Source organism: Manis pentadactyla, chromosome 6 (assembly GCF_030020395.1).
Source record: "Manis pentadactyla isolate mManPen7 chromosome 6, mManPen7.hap1, whole genome shotgun sequence".
In the NCBI taxonomy this organism is placed as follows: domain Eukaryota; kingdom Metazoa; phylum Chordata; class Mammalia; order Pholidota; family Manidae; genus Manis; species Manis pentadactyla.
In genome coordinates this window covers 120151069-120170345 of record NC_080024.1, presented here as the reverse complement: position 1 = coordinate 120170345, position 19277 = coordinate 120151069, and the positions used below count along the sequence as shown (strand labels likewise).

The 19277-nt window shown below is 38.3% G+C and overlaps 1 protein-coding gene across 1 annotated transcript in view; it reads right to left on the bottom strand.

The window, feature by feature from the left end:
- Positions 1 to 19277, bottom strand: part of MIB1 (MIB E3 ubiquitin protein ligase 1) — a 120377-nt gene that overhangs the window by 93380 nt on the left and 7720 nt on the right. The window contains exons 2-4 of the mRNA XM_036905783.2: positions 8420 to 8591; positions 6482 to 6611; positions 1573 to 1677 (exon numbers count right to left, since the gene is read on the bottom strand). Coding sequence (XP_036761678.1) covers positions 1573 to 1677; positions 6482 to 6611; positions 8420 to 8591 — 407 coding nt within the window. The remainder of the gene's footprint in view (positions 1 to 1572; positions 1678 to 6481; positions 6612 to 8419; positions 8592 to 19277) is intronic.

Sequence of the window (19277 nt, the reverse complement as noted above, 5' to 3'; positions counted from 1 at the left end):
AAGAAAACAAATGTACTATTTAATCATCTGAGTGGGGAGGCAGCTGTGGTATGATGAAAAGTAGAGAAAATGTGAACTTAGAAAAGCAACCATGGGAGTTTCTGTGAAAATCTACAGATTTACTTGAAAGGGCCTAATAGCACCTGACATATATACAGTAGGTAATCAGTATATACTGATCTATTAAAGAGAGGAGCTCTTTTATACACATATACACAATACACACAGAAACACACACAGGACCCAACTCCCTTTTACTCTGCCACTGGAGAATCACATTTAGCTCAATGCTACCCAAAGAGACACAGGGGTCAAATTGTTGTAATGTGATACTTTAACCTCACAATTCCATTTCTAGGAATCTATCCTATGGAAATACACTTACAAATGTGCAAGGACATACACATAAGGATGCTTACTGAGACACTGCTTGGAACAATGAAAAACAAAAACCAACTCAGATCATCAACAGAAATCTCATTAAATAAATCATGGAATAACCATACAAAGGAGTACTACTCAGCCATCAAAAAGGGGCTCAATCTATAGATATACTACTCTTTATGCATATATGCCACATAAGGCTTCATGTGAAGCAAGTTACTAACCAGTCAAATCCTACAAAATTCTATAATTTAAAATCGGGGGGGGGCAGGAAGATAATAGTGAAAGACTGATAACCCCTGCTATAGTCAATTATAAAAACTGGCAAGAAAAGTGTTTAGATTCACATTGCTGGCTTTTATCTGTAAATGGAATATGGTAAAGCAATCGGACAGTGGGGCATTTTTCCCCTCCTAACATGGGACACAAAATAACTGAAAAAAATTAAATTTAAAGAATTCTTTGAATGAGGAATGTGTTCAAGATAGGAAAGGAGATAAGACATTAATATTTTGGCATTAATATAATATTTAATTATACTATATAAATTAAATAGCTGAGGTCAACATGTGAACAATGATTCTCAAAATGCAGACATATAGGGCAATCCACTGACTAAACCAACATCATTCTCCTAAGCTCTTATTTAATGTGGTTCTAAGCCAATAATTTTCAACTATCAACACTACACTTTAAAAATACAGGGGAAAAAAATTTCCTTAAAAATAATTTTAACTTTTACACTTTTGTAATTTACACTTTTACCATCTACCAAAGCACAGAATACAAATATACCATAAAAACCTCATTATACTACTATTCTCTGTGTCATGCCAAGAAGCAGTCTTACAGATCATTCCAAACCTTTTTGATAGCTTCTAGTAAATAAACCCCCAACTTAACATTCATAAGGGATCCACTCTATATGATCAATATATAATAAGTTACCCAAAAATTAACTGAAGGCAAAATCTTATTTATTAAATAGTTTACACATTGTAAAAATGCAGTTTATTAAATTCTCACTTTAAAAGATTTTCGTCCTATTGCATATTCATAATTTAGATAACTCTATTTTGGCAAAAGGCAACAACAAAAGAAAAATAAATAAAAGAATACAATATGGGCTATTATTTCCCTCTTTTCATCCACCCAGTATTTTCACCTTTCATGGTTCTTATTACTCACCATGCCCTCAAAGCCAACTCTGTAAAGGTTCTTAGCACCATTATCCCAGAGAACATAAGCTGCGCTATGTGGGCTTGATGCACTCCAGTCTTGGATTTCTGTTACCTACAAGAATTTTTGAGAAAAGCATTTTTTTAAATGGAAGGAGAGAGGTTAGTTATTTTAATTATATTTAAATTTTAAAAATCATTTCAGCTATCATGCTGTATAACAGGATCATGAAAAATACTTGCCACATGTATTGTCACTTTTACATACAACTGGATTATAATTAGAGACATTTTTCCAGAATTATAAAGTGATTTCTAAAACCACGGTAGAAATTTTAAATTGGGAGGTTTAGCAACTACAGTAATAGATTATCAGAAAATACATAATTGAATACAAAATTTAGAATCTTTATTTCTAAAGGTTTCTTTTCAAAAAGAGTATATTCTTTTAAACCCATTATTCAATATAAAATTTAAAGTCTTTGACCAAGTACCCCAAACAATTCAAGATAAACTTGCTTTCTGGTCTGTTGAGATGCACATGGCTCAATGGCAATATTCAATGAAATCAAATTGCTTTTGCTCCTCCAGCACTATCCTTTAGTTGCCCCAAAAAGCAGTCTGTGTGCATGTAAGCAAAAACACCATGCCTACAATGGAAACCCAGACACAATCTCTAGGCCACACATTCAACAGACTGATGTAAACTCATCTGATATACAAAAAATATAAGGAGGTTGCTACTGCTTAAGGGCCAAGAATCAACAGCACAAAAATGACACACAATGAGGAGTGAACAGATATCCTCAAGTAAGCCAGTCTACAGCTAGGAATGGAAAGCTACACATGTAACATATTGCAGTTCTCCACCATGAGCCTTATAATCACTCACCTTCATAATTACTTAAAAATGCCAGGCTAATGTTAAATATAATTTTTAAGTCATGACTTTAAAAACAGACTACTATTTCAAGTAAGATATATTGACCCTTTCATTTTCACCCTGTAATAAAGAAATCATTTTGTTTTGTGGTGTTTTTGTGGAGATGAAAAGATTTTATGTTTAAGATTCATTTGAGAAATATTTCAAGTTGTTAGTTAATGAGACCATTTATTCTTCTCAGTTTAGAAACAAACCATAAACATAAAATATATGAAACTGAAGAATAAGAATAAAATGAGTACCAGCCTAAGAAAAAGCATATTGCCAGTACTTTTCCAGTCCCACGTGCCTCTCCATCAATCCATCCTCCTGCTCCCAACAGAGGGTAACTACCACCTTGAGCTTCCAGTCCATCACTGCCTAGCTTTGCTTTAAGACTTTTCACAACCACTATGTAACCTTACAAAATAACAGTTTCTAATACTCTGAAGTCAAACGTGCAATCTTAAGCAAGAAATTCCTTCTGATTCTAATACAGATGGAGAGGGTAGAGGCTCAAGATGGCGGTGTGAGTAGAACGGCGGAAATCACCTCCCAAAACCATATATATTTTTGAAAATACAACAAATACAACTATGCCTAAAAGGGAGACCAGAAGATATAGTACAACAGCCAGGCTACATCTACATCTGCAAGAATTCAGCATCTCACAGAAAAGGGTAAGATACAAAGCTGTGACCCGAGCACTCCCCCGACCCCAGCTCACCGGTGGGAGGAAAGGAGTCAGAGCGGGGAGGGAGTGGAAGCACAGGACTGCTAAAAACCAGCCCTAGTAATCTGCACCAGGAGCACAGACACACATTGCATGGTGTACTAGATATTAGAGGAACGGAAAAGTAAAATCCGCAAGCCGGTCCCCACAGCCGGCTCCCCTGGGACAAAAGAAAAGCGAGTGCTTTTTTAAAGTCTTAAAGGGGCAGGGGCTTAACAGCTGGACAGAATTGTCCCAGCATACTCAGCCCAGAAGGCTTGGAATCCTGAGGAACTTCAAGCACCCCAACCCCCTGGGGGGTAACCCAGCCCCGAAGCCCCTCACGGTGGTAAGCAGTCTTCCATTCATTCCCCCCAACCGGCGCTGCCCCACCGCAGCGGCGGAGGACCCACAGCAACCACACAGACTCTCCTCCCAGCGCACAGCTAACTGCAACAGACCCAGAGGCTAGTGCCGGCGCACAGCTGCCCAGCACAGACTGAGGGAGCCAGAGCAAGGCACGAAAGGGCACCGTTCTCACAAGAGAATACACCCAGTGCGCCTGCCACTCCCCACAGAGCTCTGGGCTATCACCATTCAAATCAGGGTACACATTGGCATGTGGTGAGCCACAGACTGCATCAGTATTGCAACATCAGCCTGGGTTGGTATATGCCCCTCATACAGCTCACAGTAGAGATACAGCTAAACACATGTGGTGATGGTGGTGGGGTGAGAATTTCTAACCTCGAAAAGAATTCTCTGCACACTATTCGTGTGGGTTAACTAGGGGATTGGGATAGAGCAGGCAGCACTGAAGGGAAAAAGGGGACTTAAAAACTTTCTTCATTCAAGTGGACAAAAAAAAAGTCAGACAATGAAAATCACACTTGATCTCCAAAACATGCTTCAACAATGTTTCCCCGAGGATTTAGTATATTAAGTTCCCTCATTCAGTTACACTTATAAGATGGTTTTATTTATTTTTCATTTTGTACCATTTTACCAACCTAAGGATACACTGGCCAAGTGAGCCTGGGCGAAATTCTGAAGTGCACTTGGCTTGTCTGGACTATGTAATGATGAGGTTCCCACCCTCTCCCCCCCACTCTCCATTCCCAGCCGCCTGGATCAGCTGAGGTCTCTCATCTCACCCTACTATATTCTGCTTTGACCTACTACTCTAAAACTTTTAGACCACAGTAAGCTGACAAGCAAAATATACATAGTAATTCATCCCCTCTGACCATGTTTCTGCCCAATGCTCAGCACCTGGCCCATTCTTCTGCCCTGCCTGAGGTCCTGTGTTATGCCCTGTGTTTCCCAGGACTTACTAGTGACCCTCCCACAGACTACACCAGAACACTCTTGTAAACTCCCAGGGAAGCAAGGCAGGTTACCCAGAGGCTCTGTTCAGTTTATATTCTGGCAGTTTTCATCCAAAAATCACAGTGCTGCTCTGTCGTTACAATAGCTAGATTTGTGGTTTTCCAAAAATTAAATCCTAAATGCAGGACACTACACTAAGTCATATAACAAAAAAGAAAAAAACAATGGAACAACAACAGCAAATGTTTCTTACCTTGGGGGGCTTGCAAGTGGGAAAGGGTAAACAGAGGCTTTTAAAGATACTCGTAACAGTCCATAATTTTAATATAGTAGGATCAAAAGTGTTCATTTTATTACTATTCTTTTAACTTTTACATACATTTTATAAATTCTTCTGTGTGATATAAGACTGCAATAATGGTTGTATGAATTGCTCACTGCACAAGGGGCCTCATTAAGGAGGAGAGTAGGGACTGACATCCAGCCCAAGCTGCATTTAACGAGACCTGTGCATGGCAGCAAGGCTGTTCCAGCCCCTATCCCCAAAAGGGTGTCTTTTCTCTGTGACTGGCTTGCCAAGCACGTCCCCATAGCACTCCATCCACCTAGAAGTGGCACCGTTTCCAAATTCATACTGCTCTCCTTTTCTTTTTAGAGCAGTACTTCTCAAACTTTAATGTGCAATAAATGACCTAGGGATCTTGTTAACATGAAGATCTTGATCTGGAGAGTCTGCAAAGAATGGAACCTAATACCTATGACTACATTTCTAGCAAGCTGTCAGGTGACACTAATGCTGCTGGTCCACAGGGTACACTAGTCACAGAATTTACATTTTTTTCTATCTCACCTAATTAGAATATAGGTTTCAGGACAGTAAAAACTTTGTGTTTTGTTTATTGTTATATCCCTGATGCTTGAAACAACCCTGCAAATAATAAATGTTCAATAAGTATTTACTACATTATTTTTAAAAAGCAAGTTTGCTTCCTTAATAAAAATTACTTAAAATATAATGACTAAAATACATGTTTGACTTCCAAATATTAAAAGTAGACCTTAAAAATCAATATAGTAACAATATTGTGAATTTAGAAAACACCTACTTTTTTAAAACATTTAAAATTTTTTAATTCAAAAGAATCTATATAGCACCAAGTCATACAAGAAATTTTAAGTTCCTGTAAAAAATTCCTCAAATGACACAGACTTTAAAACCATCATTCCTCAATACTAAAAAACAATTTTTTCAAGAAGAGTGGGACTGATAGTGATGGACACCTAAGTCTCAAATGTGAAATGTTACTCATTTCAGTACTTCCAGCATCAAGTGTAATAGAGTATACACATTTAATATTTGTTGTCTGAATCAGTGAATGAATAATCAGCAAAAGCAACATAAAATCTAAAATAAATAAAACCAACAACCCATTCACCCTAATATCTCTACCTATACCGCCCCAGTTAAGCAGGCTATATAAAATCCCCTTCAGATTAACTGCTATGACTGACCCCTAGACAGCCCTACACACTACCTGAGAAGGGTAGCAGGACAACAAAATAACTGCCTATTACCCACTCCGAAATAGGCCTTTAAGGGAAGAGAACACAGAATAAGTAAATTCAAATGAAATTTTAATAGCAAGGAAGTGGAGATCATGATACTGCTAGGGAGGATTGGCCCAAACAGGATATTTAGAGAGGCATTCTGGCAACAAATTGGCAATATGAAGCCTAAAGCTACAAAGGTAAAACCTACCCAAGGACTTTTGTAAGCAGTGCCAATACTTGTAACAGAGCTGAAACTATCTTTTTCTTCCATACTAAAATTAAGATTTTAAAAATTATTATTGGCATAAGAAAAAAATGGGACAAGAAATTCAACTATGGTAGTAATAAAAATTTCCTGAACATTCCATATGCTAGAATAACATGATTAATTTAAAAATATTTTACCTTTCCTCTGCGTCCATTTCCTCCATCCTGATCTTCCCACTGCCAGTCCACTCCTCGTACCACTCTGGCACCTGCAAAGATCCCTCTGGCTGTAATCTTCTTAGATTTTCTACGAGACTCTAACAGAACCCTAAAAATAAAATTACTTATTTTCAAATTTATGTAAAAATAGGTAACAGTTATTTGTTTCTTAAAATTACAAACAGGTTATTTTGAAAATACAAAAGATTTTTCTTTGTTCTGGTCAATATCACAATAGCATGCTACAGGAGTATAGCATTCCACAGAGCTGATGATGACAGTAGTGGCTGGAGTAATAACGGCTACTATTTACTGAGGTTTTACTATATATGTAAAGCACTTACAGAGGTGTAAAGTCTGTTACACTCCTTAAGAGGAAGGTATTGTCATATTATTCATTCTACAAATGAGAAAACTGAGTCTCAAAGAGCAAAGTAATTTACCTAAGGTCACAAAAGTCAAACAGTAATGGAATCAACATATGAACCCAATCTACTTCCGGGTCCTTCACTTTCACTACTTTAGAGATGGCAAATTCAAATCCCTACAAGTGTCTGGCAAGTAATGTAAGTTAAAGCCTAAGAAAGACAGCACCACAACAATGACAAAATGGCAAGTGGCACTTGACCTCATACTCAGGAAGACAGCAGGGAGTGGCAGGGACTTCGGTGAACTAAAGACCATGATTTGTGAAGGATGGAGGGGGTACTCCACTATTTCAGCCAACTGTTGCCAAGAACAAATGCAAGCCTATTGTTGACAGACTTCAGACTGATAGGGGGAGAGGTATCAAGAATTCATAAACCTACATTTTTTGCATGAAATTACCTGATTTTAAAAGGTTAGCAATTGTTTAAAAATTCAGAGGACTGTATATGCCAAGTAAAATATATCTGTGGCCTGGATTTGATGTAAACTGTCTTTGACCTAAACAAAGTAGGGCATACTTAGAGAAGACTCTGGACTCTGAAAGATCCTACACTTAACTACCTGGACCAGTTGGTTCTCCAAGGCCATCTATCCCTTATTCTTCTACATCCTTCTCATTCATAAAATCAAGAAAGTTTGGGTTTTTTCCCTTCTGTTCTTCTAATTTTATCTCATTATTCTATTCATTTTCAGAATGTCTTTATCATACTCGAATTTTGAAAATTGAAAGCAAAAGACAAAAATAAATAACTTGTTCAAAATTACTCAATTAATAAACAGCAGAACCAGAATTTAAACTGGAACACTCTGACTTCATAATCCATTTTTCCTACTCCTGCTGCTTCCTAAGACTGGTCAGATTCTTGCCTCTATGTACTATCCTTATCTACATGAGAGGACTGAATCAGCTGAACTGTACCCATTAACAATCAGTATCCCTCTATTTTTGCTCCAAAGACACTTAATACATATCTATAAATGTAGTCCAAAATGTCACATGATAAATCAGTGTTGATCAAAAAATCCCTTAAGTTGTCGCTTAAACTCAAGAACACTGTGTCTTATTTACCTTCAAATTTACACAAGTATAGTAGCTACTATAGGTGTTTTAATAAACACCTGTTGATTCAATCAATGGGCCCTAGTGTTCATCTGGAAGCAATTAACAGCACAGAATGCATAGTGAGAAGAAAATAATCAGCCTCTCTTGGGCTGTCCTTGCACTTCCAAACACTGGGTAGTGCCAAGTCTCTACACTAGAGAAAGAACAGCCCAGATTATCTTGGAAAAATACACATAGCTCCATCTTCACCGAACTCTTCTCCCTATATGGCCAGCCTGGTCCACACCCAGCCTTGCTACCTGCTACCTCCTGGTACTGAACCAGCTGCCAGAAGCTATTTCCAAACCCTATTTTTAAGGCTGAATAGTATTAAAAATTGAATACAAACAAGGAATTGCAAAAGAAGAAAAAATTGTTTCCCCTACCGCTCACTTCCTGGTGTAGTAATTCTATAAAAGCGATGCCTCAAATGATGTTTATCTCCATGATAGCAAACTGTGCACAAGTCATAATTCGTACATTCCGCACATTTCCATCGAATACCAATGATTGGTTGCTGACGGCAGGTATCACACATGGTTCCATCATGCTTGATGCCTATTAAGAGCCAGGGCACATAATTACATTAATTACAACTATTATTTACTTGATATTATTCCCTGGGGCAAAAAATAAGAACAGAGCATTTCACAAAGTATTTCAACACAGCAGGAAATAATTATTTCAAATGCACCAATGCAGTTTCAAAATAGATTTCAAATACTTTAATCAGTACAAATTCAGACTAAACATTTTTTACCCCTTCTTTTTTCATTAGTAAGAACACTTCTCAGTAGCACTTTCTTTGCTTTCATCCACAAACTGAAACTTAAGTTCAATCTAGAGAAAGAAGGAAGAACCCTTTACCACCAAGTTGATGTTTCAGACTTCAAATCCTCAGAAATCTTTTGAGGAATTTCAACCTAGTCCACAGGTATACTGCAAAAGACAAGACAGTTCTACCCTCAGAGTATCACGGAAACAATCTATCAATTAACATAAGGATTCACCCCTAGGTAGTGACCACTTTCTCCCCATAAACAATAAACTTCAGAAAATGATAACCAAGCAAGTTTCCCAGCTTCAAAGGAAACTATAGTTTGTTATTTGCTTGTTTCCCTTAAGGAACAAGAAGCAGTAAATGCTAGAAAAAGAAAATTAGCCCTTCGTAATATCATGTCCACTAAAAATATTCACATGAATTTGACGACATAAACATTAAAACTATAAAAGGTACCATTATAAAATCATGAAAATAACATTTCAGGATACCCAAAACTGTTCCCCAGTGTACCCCAATATACCCTAATGTCCCTTTACTATTCTGTTATATTAAGATCACTTGTTCAACAAATTAAAACTAGCAGTTTTATAAACAACGCATGGCTTGTGAACATCCGTGTCACTACTTTATGAACACAAGCTGCCGTCAAACACAGTGTTGAACTACTAGCAAGGGCTGTATTGTCCAAACAACACTGACACTGTTTCATGGATACAAGTTATGGCTCTGTCACTAGCTATCTTTGCAACCTTGAAATAGTCATTTTAACTCAAGTATCTACATTTAACTGAAGTATTTTATTTTCAAAATAATTGGGTGGGGACAAAGGGGAAGGTAAGGTTTAGATGAAACAAGATTGCTCGTAGTGAAGTTTCATGGGGGGTTGTTATATTATTCTGTTCTTTATCAGTTTAGAAATTTTCCATGATCAAATGAAAGGAAGGAGTTATCTTAGTTCTCAGAACCTCAGTTCCCTCTGGAGGAGGCAATGTTTTTTAAAGGTAAGGGATAGTCTAAGAATCAAGATAACAAAATCAAGTACTGCTAATAAAATGGTAGTATGTACCTCTACAAAAACTAACACAGTATTGCTATTTCCTGATAAAGAAAAAAAACTATGTAATTCACTTCCTATACCCCGGTTTAAAATCCCTCTGAGGAAGGTAACCAGATTCTAAATAATGAGCCAAACATGAAGAGAAACTTGTATCTGAGCTGAGAGGGTTAAGAAGAAAAAAACGGAGGGAAGGTAGGAGGAGGGAAGCTGGGTTGCCTACTGACCTGCCAAAGAGGACTGACACCCAAAGCCAAACATGCCGTGTGTGCAATTCCAGTGCAGCCTCCCACCACACAAATGCTTGACTGCAGGGACAGGGAAGACGGCAGACATCAGTACCTACTGATTCATTCTGGAACTATTTCTTTACTGTTACTGTGGGCAGGCATCTGCCACTTTCAAAAATCACTTTTGCTATAGTCTGGAGAACAAAAGAAAGAAAACCAAAGTGGCTATCAAAACAAGGTGAAGTGGTAAGTCTTAAGAAGCTCATGAAGCACTCCAGGTGAGATAATGGTGGTTTAAGTCAAGGTGATGACAGAGTGGAAACAAACAGAGTCAAGACAGATTTAGGACTTGGTGGATATGGTTAGAAAACAAAACATGTAGAATAACAACAACAACAAAAACAGGTATAAATGAGATCATTTGGGAGAAAACAAGTATTAGAGATATTTAGGAACAAACAGTAAAATAAACTAAAATCTAGAACTGCTCTGCTTAAAAAACAGAAAGGGAACCACCAACAAAAAAATAAATAAGCACAGTAATTTAAAAATGCAAGCCCAGGTCGCCACTGATAGAAACTCATCTAAGAAACCAAATAGGAAAAAGAAATCAGATAAAGTTTCATAGAAATGGTGGATGACTAGAACTTTCAAAGGGAGAAAGAAGAAATCTCAGAAGAGCACAGAGTGTGTTCAATGAACTAAGGGCAGCTTTATTTGTTTGGCAGGAATATGAAATATAGTCAGAGACCTGGAGATGAGTTACAGAGTTAGGACAGGAAATAAGACATGACTTCTGACTTGTATATTTAAATTGTTGCATTAAATGGTAAAAACAAGGGTATGTGATTTAAGCTAGCTTAAAACTTATTAGCTAGATAATGTTCAGAATTAACTGAAACTACTCCGGGACCAATATTCTCTTCTATAAATTGAGAAACTACTTGCTTTCCTATGTGTTACCGACTAAATGCGTCTCCCCTAAATGCATCTCTCCTCTAAATGCACATGTTGAATTCACAGTGTGATGGTATCTGGAGGTGAGGCCTTAGGGAGGGAAACCAGATTTAGATGAGGTAATGAAGAGCAGGACCCCATAACGGTGTTAATGTCCTTCTAAGCAGAGGAAAAGAGACCAGAGGTCTCTCTGCACCATGGGAGGACACAGCAAGAAGGCAACAGTCCCAAGCCAGGAAGACAGCCCTCACCAGGAAACCAAGTTGGCCAATACCATGACCTTGGACTTCCCAGCCCCCAGAACTGTGAGAAATAAATTCCTTTGTTTAAACCACCCAGTCTTTAATTTAGCAGTTTGTTATGGCAGCCCGAACAGACTAAGACAACATTCACAAATGGACATTGCAAAGCTAAAGTGATGTAATAGAGGTAAACATACTTTAAAAGGCTTTAAAGCAAAACGCAAATGTAAACAATTATACTGCACTTAATCTAATCTTAATAGAGATTTATTAAATGTACAAGTCATCTAATTGTAGTCATCAAGTCATCATATATCTCAAATTTGGTAATACTTCCACAAAGATCAAAGAACTTGATAAATTTCTCAATATCCCAGGGACTGCATGTACAAAACACTAAATTACTTGTATGTGGATTATCCTCATTTTAGCAAATTACCCACGTTCTCCACAGCCATTCTCATTATGATTTCATCTCATTTTTCCCCAAAGCTTATGGCTTACCTGCAGCTGTACCTGTCTCCTCAGTTCCTCTCAAATGCTTTCACTCCAGAATAGCAACAGTGAACCCAACTGCCACGAAGACAGGCCTATATACCAACTGGCAGCTCATTCATCGCTTCTCAACGGTTCACAATGGTGTACTCTATTCCATGGCTAATTAAGTCTGACTGCATCAATCATGAAAATTACCATCAGCCATATAGCCCCCCAAAAATTACACTCCAGTCTACTTTTAGAAAGTATACTAAAATTTAAAACCACATATAGCTACACAACTCAAGGCTACCATTCACTAGTTATTACATGCTTCAGTCTTTCAAAATATAAACCAGAAGGCTAAGTGCAACCTTCCTCTACTCTTCCTTTTTGGGTATCATAAACAAACACATAGAAAAATGGGTTTGTATGGGTTTTTATAATCATTTAAGGACTTTAAAAAATAAGTACCAAATAATCCATAAACTGGCTAGTCATCCCTTAGGTTACTAAGAATTTGCTTTATTTTGCTTCAAATCAGTATGTAAATAATTCCTTATAATGTTCATTTTGAAAAAATGCTGCAATTATTCCTGTAATTATTATTCCCAAACACAAATAGCAAAAGTTTGCAAAGTTAAGAAATTTTTCCAGCTCACACCAAGATACTTTTTAAGGTAAACTCTAAAACCTGTAACAGATAAAGATTTTGAAAAACTGTCATAACTGATGAAGGGCTATTCAACTGAATTTTTAATTTTCATAAAACTAGAATTTTTAATGACAAATGGCAAGAATCACTATATTTTTTTAATTCACAGATTTTAATACTAAAATACAGATATACTCCTGCTTTATATATGCATTTCACAACAATTAGATCTCTGGAAAACTTAGTTTATATTTTAAATGGAGGAAAAGGTGTAGCAGATGAAATTTTCCAAAAAGGGCCACACCAATCTATTCTATATCCCATCTGAAATGCTCTTTTGACAACAACACATGACTAAAAAGAGATGGGTCTATTTTCCTCCCTACTAGACCTGGGTAGGCATTTGCAACTGCCTCTATCAATAAAAGGTGGCAGAAGTAAGACTATGTGACTTCTGAGGTTAGGCCACAATGCAGGTGCCACTTGTCTGTTTTTCTCTATCTCCCCCTCAGGATTCACACCCTACAGGCCTTGCAAGCTCTTTCATACTAAGTCTGGTGACCTTGAAGCCATCTCCAAGTCCTGGAAACCATGAGCATATAAATGATTTCACACCATTAAATTTTGGGGTAGTCTGTTTCCATTTTAATTAGAACAAAATTTTTTTAAAAAAGCACAATCCTTGTTAAACTTTAGTTCCCTACAGTACAACATACCAAAAATAAAGATAAACTAAGGAGCTAAATATGAAAAAGAAGTGCTAGGAAATAAGTTGAACAGTGCATTTTACAATTTGGAGGTGTAGATAAAATGAGAGTTCCTGTGGCCAGGATTCTCAGCTGGCCCTGGCGGATTAGCTCACTGCACACCTGTGGGCAATACATGACTGTTGACTCTATATAAAGAGCTCAGCCCAGTGCTCTGCACGCAAGGTGGCAGGGCTACAAGGCTGCAGGAGAGCAGAGCTGAGGCTGGAGTGGTGGAGGGCGAACAACAGAGGCCCGGAGGATGGCTGTGCAGGACGACTGTGCAGAGAGGCCTGGAGGATGGCTGTGTGGGACGACTGTGTAGACAGAGAGTCCAGGAGGCAGAGACTGGCTTGCTGCATACAGACTCACTCTGAGTGAATGGGATTCTAGTGACTGACCTGCCACCTGGAAATAAAGTTGGGTATAACCCTTTCACCCTGAGAACATTTTGTTGTCAATTTCTTTGGTCACACTGAATCCATAGCGAACTTGCATGGGGCTAAAAGCCATTGACAAGACAGGAGGAAAATCTTTCTAAGCATGGCACAAACCTAGAAGGCATATGCATTGAGCACACATATACAGTGCGTAATGAGAGAATCTTTGAAAACCCACTCCAAATTGCTGAGCGTGGTTGGTACACAGGTGGGGAGAAGAGCACTCTCACCTTTGTTCTATATACTTTGGAACTGCTTAGCTTAATTATAAACATATTTTCATTATTAAAAAAACAAGATACAATTTTATCCTGTCAAATTGACACTGATTAAAAATAATCTGTCAGTGCTTGTGAAGACAGTGTCAGAACCAGATACCACTGATGCGGACATATAAATTGCTACGACCTCTATGGAAGTAGCTTGCCAATGGGTTTCAGCCCCCGGCAAGTTCACTACAGATACAATGAGACCAAGGAATGACAATGCAATATTCTTGGGGTGAAAGTGTTTATACCCAACTTTATTCCTACAGTGGCAGGTCAATCACTAGAATCCCGTCCACTCAGACCAAGTCTGCATGCAGCAAGCCGATCTCTGCCTCTGAGCCTCTCTGCCCCCACAACCGTCTCAGTCTCTGCTCTCCTGCAGCCTTGCAGCCATGCAGCAGCTGCAGGGCCATGCCACCTTGTTGCCCAGAGCACTGGGTGGAGCTCTTTATATAAAGTCCAAAACAATGCATTGCCCACACGTGTGCAGTGAGCGAGCCGACCAGGGCCAGGTGAGAATCCTGGCCATAAGAACCTTCACTTTATCCACAGGAAGGTATCAAATGCCTTAAAAGATTTTGACTCTGCTTTCAAATTTTGCAAAACGTACATCCAAAGATGCTACACTTTTCATAGTAGATCAAAACAAAAATTACATTGAGAGGTCTATCCTTAACTGTGCAGCCCTTCAAATAAGAATAGGTTGATGAAAGGCAGGGAAAATGTATCCCAACCTCCCCACCTGACCACAAAAAGAAAGTCTAGTTTTCAGCTTTTCTTCTATTTGTGTGTTTTTCTTTTCTAACCTCATTTTCCACAAAGTACAATGATAACAATATTCATGAGCTCATAATCTGAGTACAGGTTTTCTTTAAAAGGAACCATTTAAACACAATAACTGGTTTAAAAAAAAAACGCACAATTCATGATTTTAAAGAATACTTCAGGAAAACCATTAATGCACACAAAAGCACATCCAAATCCTTTCTTGGTTCCCACAGCTCAAATGCCAGCAAAGCTACTGAACAGCTGTGGAACAGACACTAACGCTGAGAACTGGAAAAAGTAAACAAAGCAACCCACTCCCCACCAAAATGAGCCTACAGAATTCTTAATGAGAATGCAATTACCTGACCGAAACAAGAGTTGATATTTAAAGAAAACATAAAACAGAATAAAAGGCATTAAATAAGCAAGGCCAACATTTTACTGCTCTTCAGCAGCTTTTTTGTTTCCCCTTAACTATATCCACTACATTCATTCTCATCTAAAAGCATTCCCTCCCAGTCTAAACTTCCCCAATTCTGGCAAGAGTTATTCCTTAAAATTTTTATTTCAAAAAACCTAATTCCCTAACTAAACCTGCTAGTGCTTTTTCTCCTTCTAAAGAATACCATATTCCCTAGAGAATTAATGCTCTTTTCCTGAGCTAAGCTTTATGAAGACATATGCAGCTGTTAAATGAACCACCTGATGAAAGCTTTTGACTCATTCTACTAATACCCAAATGACCATCTGCTCTACGTTTTAATAGCATCTCGCCTAAATTCAGTAACTTGGGGAATTTACATAACTTAAGTCTTTTTGTTGGAGAATTTTATGAGAACAGTAAAACATGCTCATCAACATCACTAACCCAGTTCTTAAGCAAGGCAATGAAAACAACTCAAATTCACAAAGCATTGATTTATTTAAGTAAAATGTTAAATTTCTAGACAGAAGAGATGACTGAAAGAACTAGTTTTACCACTTGTAATTCACCATATGAAGCACTTTAATGTGGGACAAGAATATCTAAATTAGAATTTTGTATAACAGCAAAAGAAAAAAGTAAATAATACAATTGTTCAATAAAAAGAGAGTGGAAACATATATTTAGGTATACAATGGAGTACCTAAAATGGATGTTAAACAGTGAGACAACTCAACATGGATTTCAACCACAATGTTACCGAAATTTTTTAATTATTCAAGAATACAAAATCTGCAAATAGAGTATACTATATATTGTTTACAAGTATATAAAAACAACAGAAATGTAAAGAAACCCGCAGGAGGAATGTTACCTAATTTCTGGATAATGTTTGCCTTAAAAGATTAAGGAAGGGAATGAAATTGGAAAGTATAGGGTGTTTCAAATATATTAGTAACTATGGATAAAGTGAAGGTTCATATGGCCAGGATTCTCACCTGGCCCTGGTCGGCTAGCTCACTACACACGTGTGGGCAATATGTTCTTATCAACTCTATACAGAGCTCCTCCCAGTGCTCTGGGCAACACGATGGCACAGCTGCTGCATGGCTACAGGAGAGCAGAGGCTGGAGTGTGGTGGACGGAGACTGATATGGCTGTGGGAGTAGAAAGGCCCAGAAGCAGAGCCCAGCTTGCTGCGTGCAGACTTGCTCTGAGTGGACAGGATTCTAGTGATTGTCCTGCCACTGTGAAAATAAAGTTAGGTACAAACCCTTTCACCCCAAGAACGTTCCACTGTCACTTCTTTGGTCTCACTGAATCCACAGTGAACTTGTCCAGGGCTGAAACCCATTGGCAAGACAGAACGTTTTGTTTCTAGATGGTTTCACAGGTATTTATTACTCATTTATCTATTCAGATATCTTAAATATTGTATCATATTTCAGATTTTTTTTTAATAAAAACTAAACACCCCTAGTAGACTAGTATAGTGCCCAGTTAACCCTCCAAATTTTTGTCCTAATTAAGAGATTTTAGCTAACAGTAAAAAATAATTTACAAGTTATTAACCAGTATTTAAATGTAATTCATTTTGCAGTGTAACTGTTGAAGTCATTCACCCAACCAAGAAATCCTGTTTCTGATTTATGGATTCATTCAACTTTAACCCCAAATCAATGTGACCAAAAAGTACTACAGAGATTAAAGACAGTTAACCAACTAAAATATGCATTCTATTCTCCCCTGAACCATCAGACTACTTACTGGTTTAGAAACTATCTGAACTGTAATTAAAATTCCTAGTGAGAATGAAACCTTTGTGACCTGCCATCTGGTTAGTATATTCCACATTCATTACTCCTGAGAAATACTAAATTAATGAAAACAGAATTGTTATTATTAATAATACTAGCCACTATTTATTAGTATACCAAGCTTAGTGCTTTACACACATTTTATTTAACCTTCCCAATAATAATAAAAGGTAGGCATTATGGTCTTCACTTATAGGTGAAGAAATTGAGGCTCAGGGAAGTAACCTGCATGAAACCACACAACATGAATAAGTGGCAGCCCCGAATTCAAACTCAGCTGGGTCTCGTTATAAAGACTGGCCTCTTACACTCTTCACTCCACCAAGCTTTTACCCCAGCTGATCTTATTTTAAGAATAACCGTATATCTAGGGCATCCTGTTCCCTACTCAACCTACTGGATTCAAAATATAACTTATCAAATCCTATAATATTCAAATAAATCTCAGAGAAACATTTTAAAAACTGAAAAGATTATCAACTTTTTAGTTAACTTCAATAGTGTAGTAGAGTAAAACACCATCTATAGCCAACCAACTCTTGCTATAAAGAAAATGTCTTTGAAGGTGTCTCATCCCAAATTTACAACTCCCTCATATCTCTTCTGTTGGACAAGTTACTCTCTCCTCTATTTTTTGCAGCCTCTGCTACTTTACTTTATTACAAGTTTGCATAATAAAATTACAATCATGCTCCATACAGTCAAAACAAAAACAAGCTGTCAAGTTAGGCATACAATTGGCAATTCTAGAAATATATCTGTTATTTTTATCATTTGTTACATAAGGGTAGAAAATATTGTCAAACAAAATAAGATTTTTATCCACTTTTTTTCCTGCAAACTGGTAAAAATTTGTTACTTCAACTTAGAAGTAAAACATCTGTGTACCTTGAATTACTACAACTTCATTTTAAGGGTGAAAAATTAAAGGCTTAAAGAGACTAATGGTATAAAATGGGAAAAAAGAAAAAGAAAAAGAAACCTGGATTTAAATCTCCACCATCAATTTATGAAATCTTGGACAAGTCATAAAGCTATTTTCCTCAGGTACTTCAGAATTCATAAACTACTGCTTGGTGACTTAGAGCAATGGTTTCCAAAGGTACATGACCCAGAAGATAGATAAGATGATCATTTGAAATGCAAAAGAAAATATGAGTACACAATTTCTTATCAAAAATCCAAAAACTGGGGAGGAAGGAGGAGCCAAGATGGTGGCGTAAGTAGGGCAGCAGAAATCTCCCAAAACCATATATATTTTTGAAAATATAACAAATACAACTAATCTTAAAGGAGAGACCAGAAGATACAGTACAACACCGAGGCTACATCTACATCTGCAAGAACTCAACACCTCACAAAGGGGGTAAGATACAAGCCGCAGCCCAGCGGGACCCGATCGCTTCCCTGACCCCAGGCCACCGGCAGGAGGAGAGGAGTCGGAGCGGGAAGGGAGTAGGAGCCCAGGATTGCTAAATACCCAGCCCTGGTCATCCTCACAGGGAGGGCAGACACATAGGGCATGGTATGCTGAGTATTAGGGAAACAGAACAGTAAAACCTGCGAGCAGATCCCCGCAGCCAGCGCCCCTGGGACAAAAGAAAAGCGAGTGATTTTTGAAAGTCTTAAAGGGACAGGGGCCTCACAGCATGACAGAATTGTCCTGGCACACTCAGACCGGCAGGTGGGAATCCTGGGGAACTCCAGGCGCCCCAAACCCCTGGGCGGCAGCACAACTCTGAAGCCCCTCACGGCGATAAACAGCCTCCCATCCATTCCCACCCAGCACGGGCATGCCATAGGAGGGGAGCGCCCTGGGAGGGCCCCACCCCCAGTAAACGCCCAGAGTCTCATCCACAGCTGCTTGGGCCAGAATCAGAGGTCCTGCGTGCACACGGCAGCCCAGCACAGAGGAAGCCAGGACAGGGTGCAAAAGGTCAGCATTCTCGAAGGAGAGCACACCCAGGGTGTGCCTCTCCCCATGGGGCTCTAGGCTGCCCCGCCTGCAGCGGCTCAGGAAAAACCATAAGCAACTCCCCGTGTGCGGGACGTTGTTCTTCCAGCTGACACATGCACCAATTGCCTAGGACTACCTCTATCACCATGAAAAGGCAGAAGAATTTGATCCAGTCCAGACTTACCCAGACAACCCCATAGAGGGAGCCTGGGGAGACAGATTTAACCAACCTTCCTGAAAAAGAATTCAAAATAAAGGTCATAACCATGCTGATGGATCTGCAGAGAAATAAGCAAGAGCTAAAGGATCAAGTTAGGAGGGAGAATATACAAATAAAACAATCCCTGGAACTTAAAAGTAGACTGGATGAGGTGCAAGAGGCCATTAATGGAATAGATATCAGAGAACAGGAACACAGAGAACT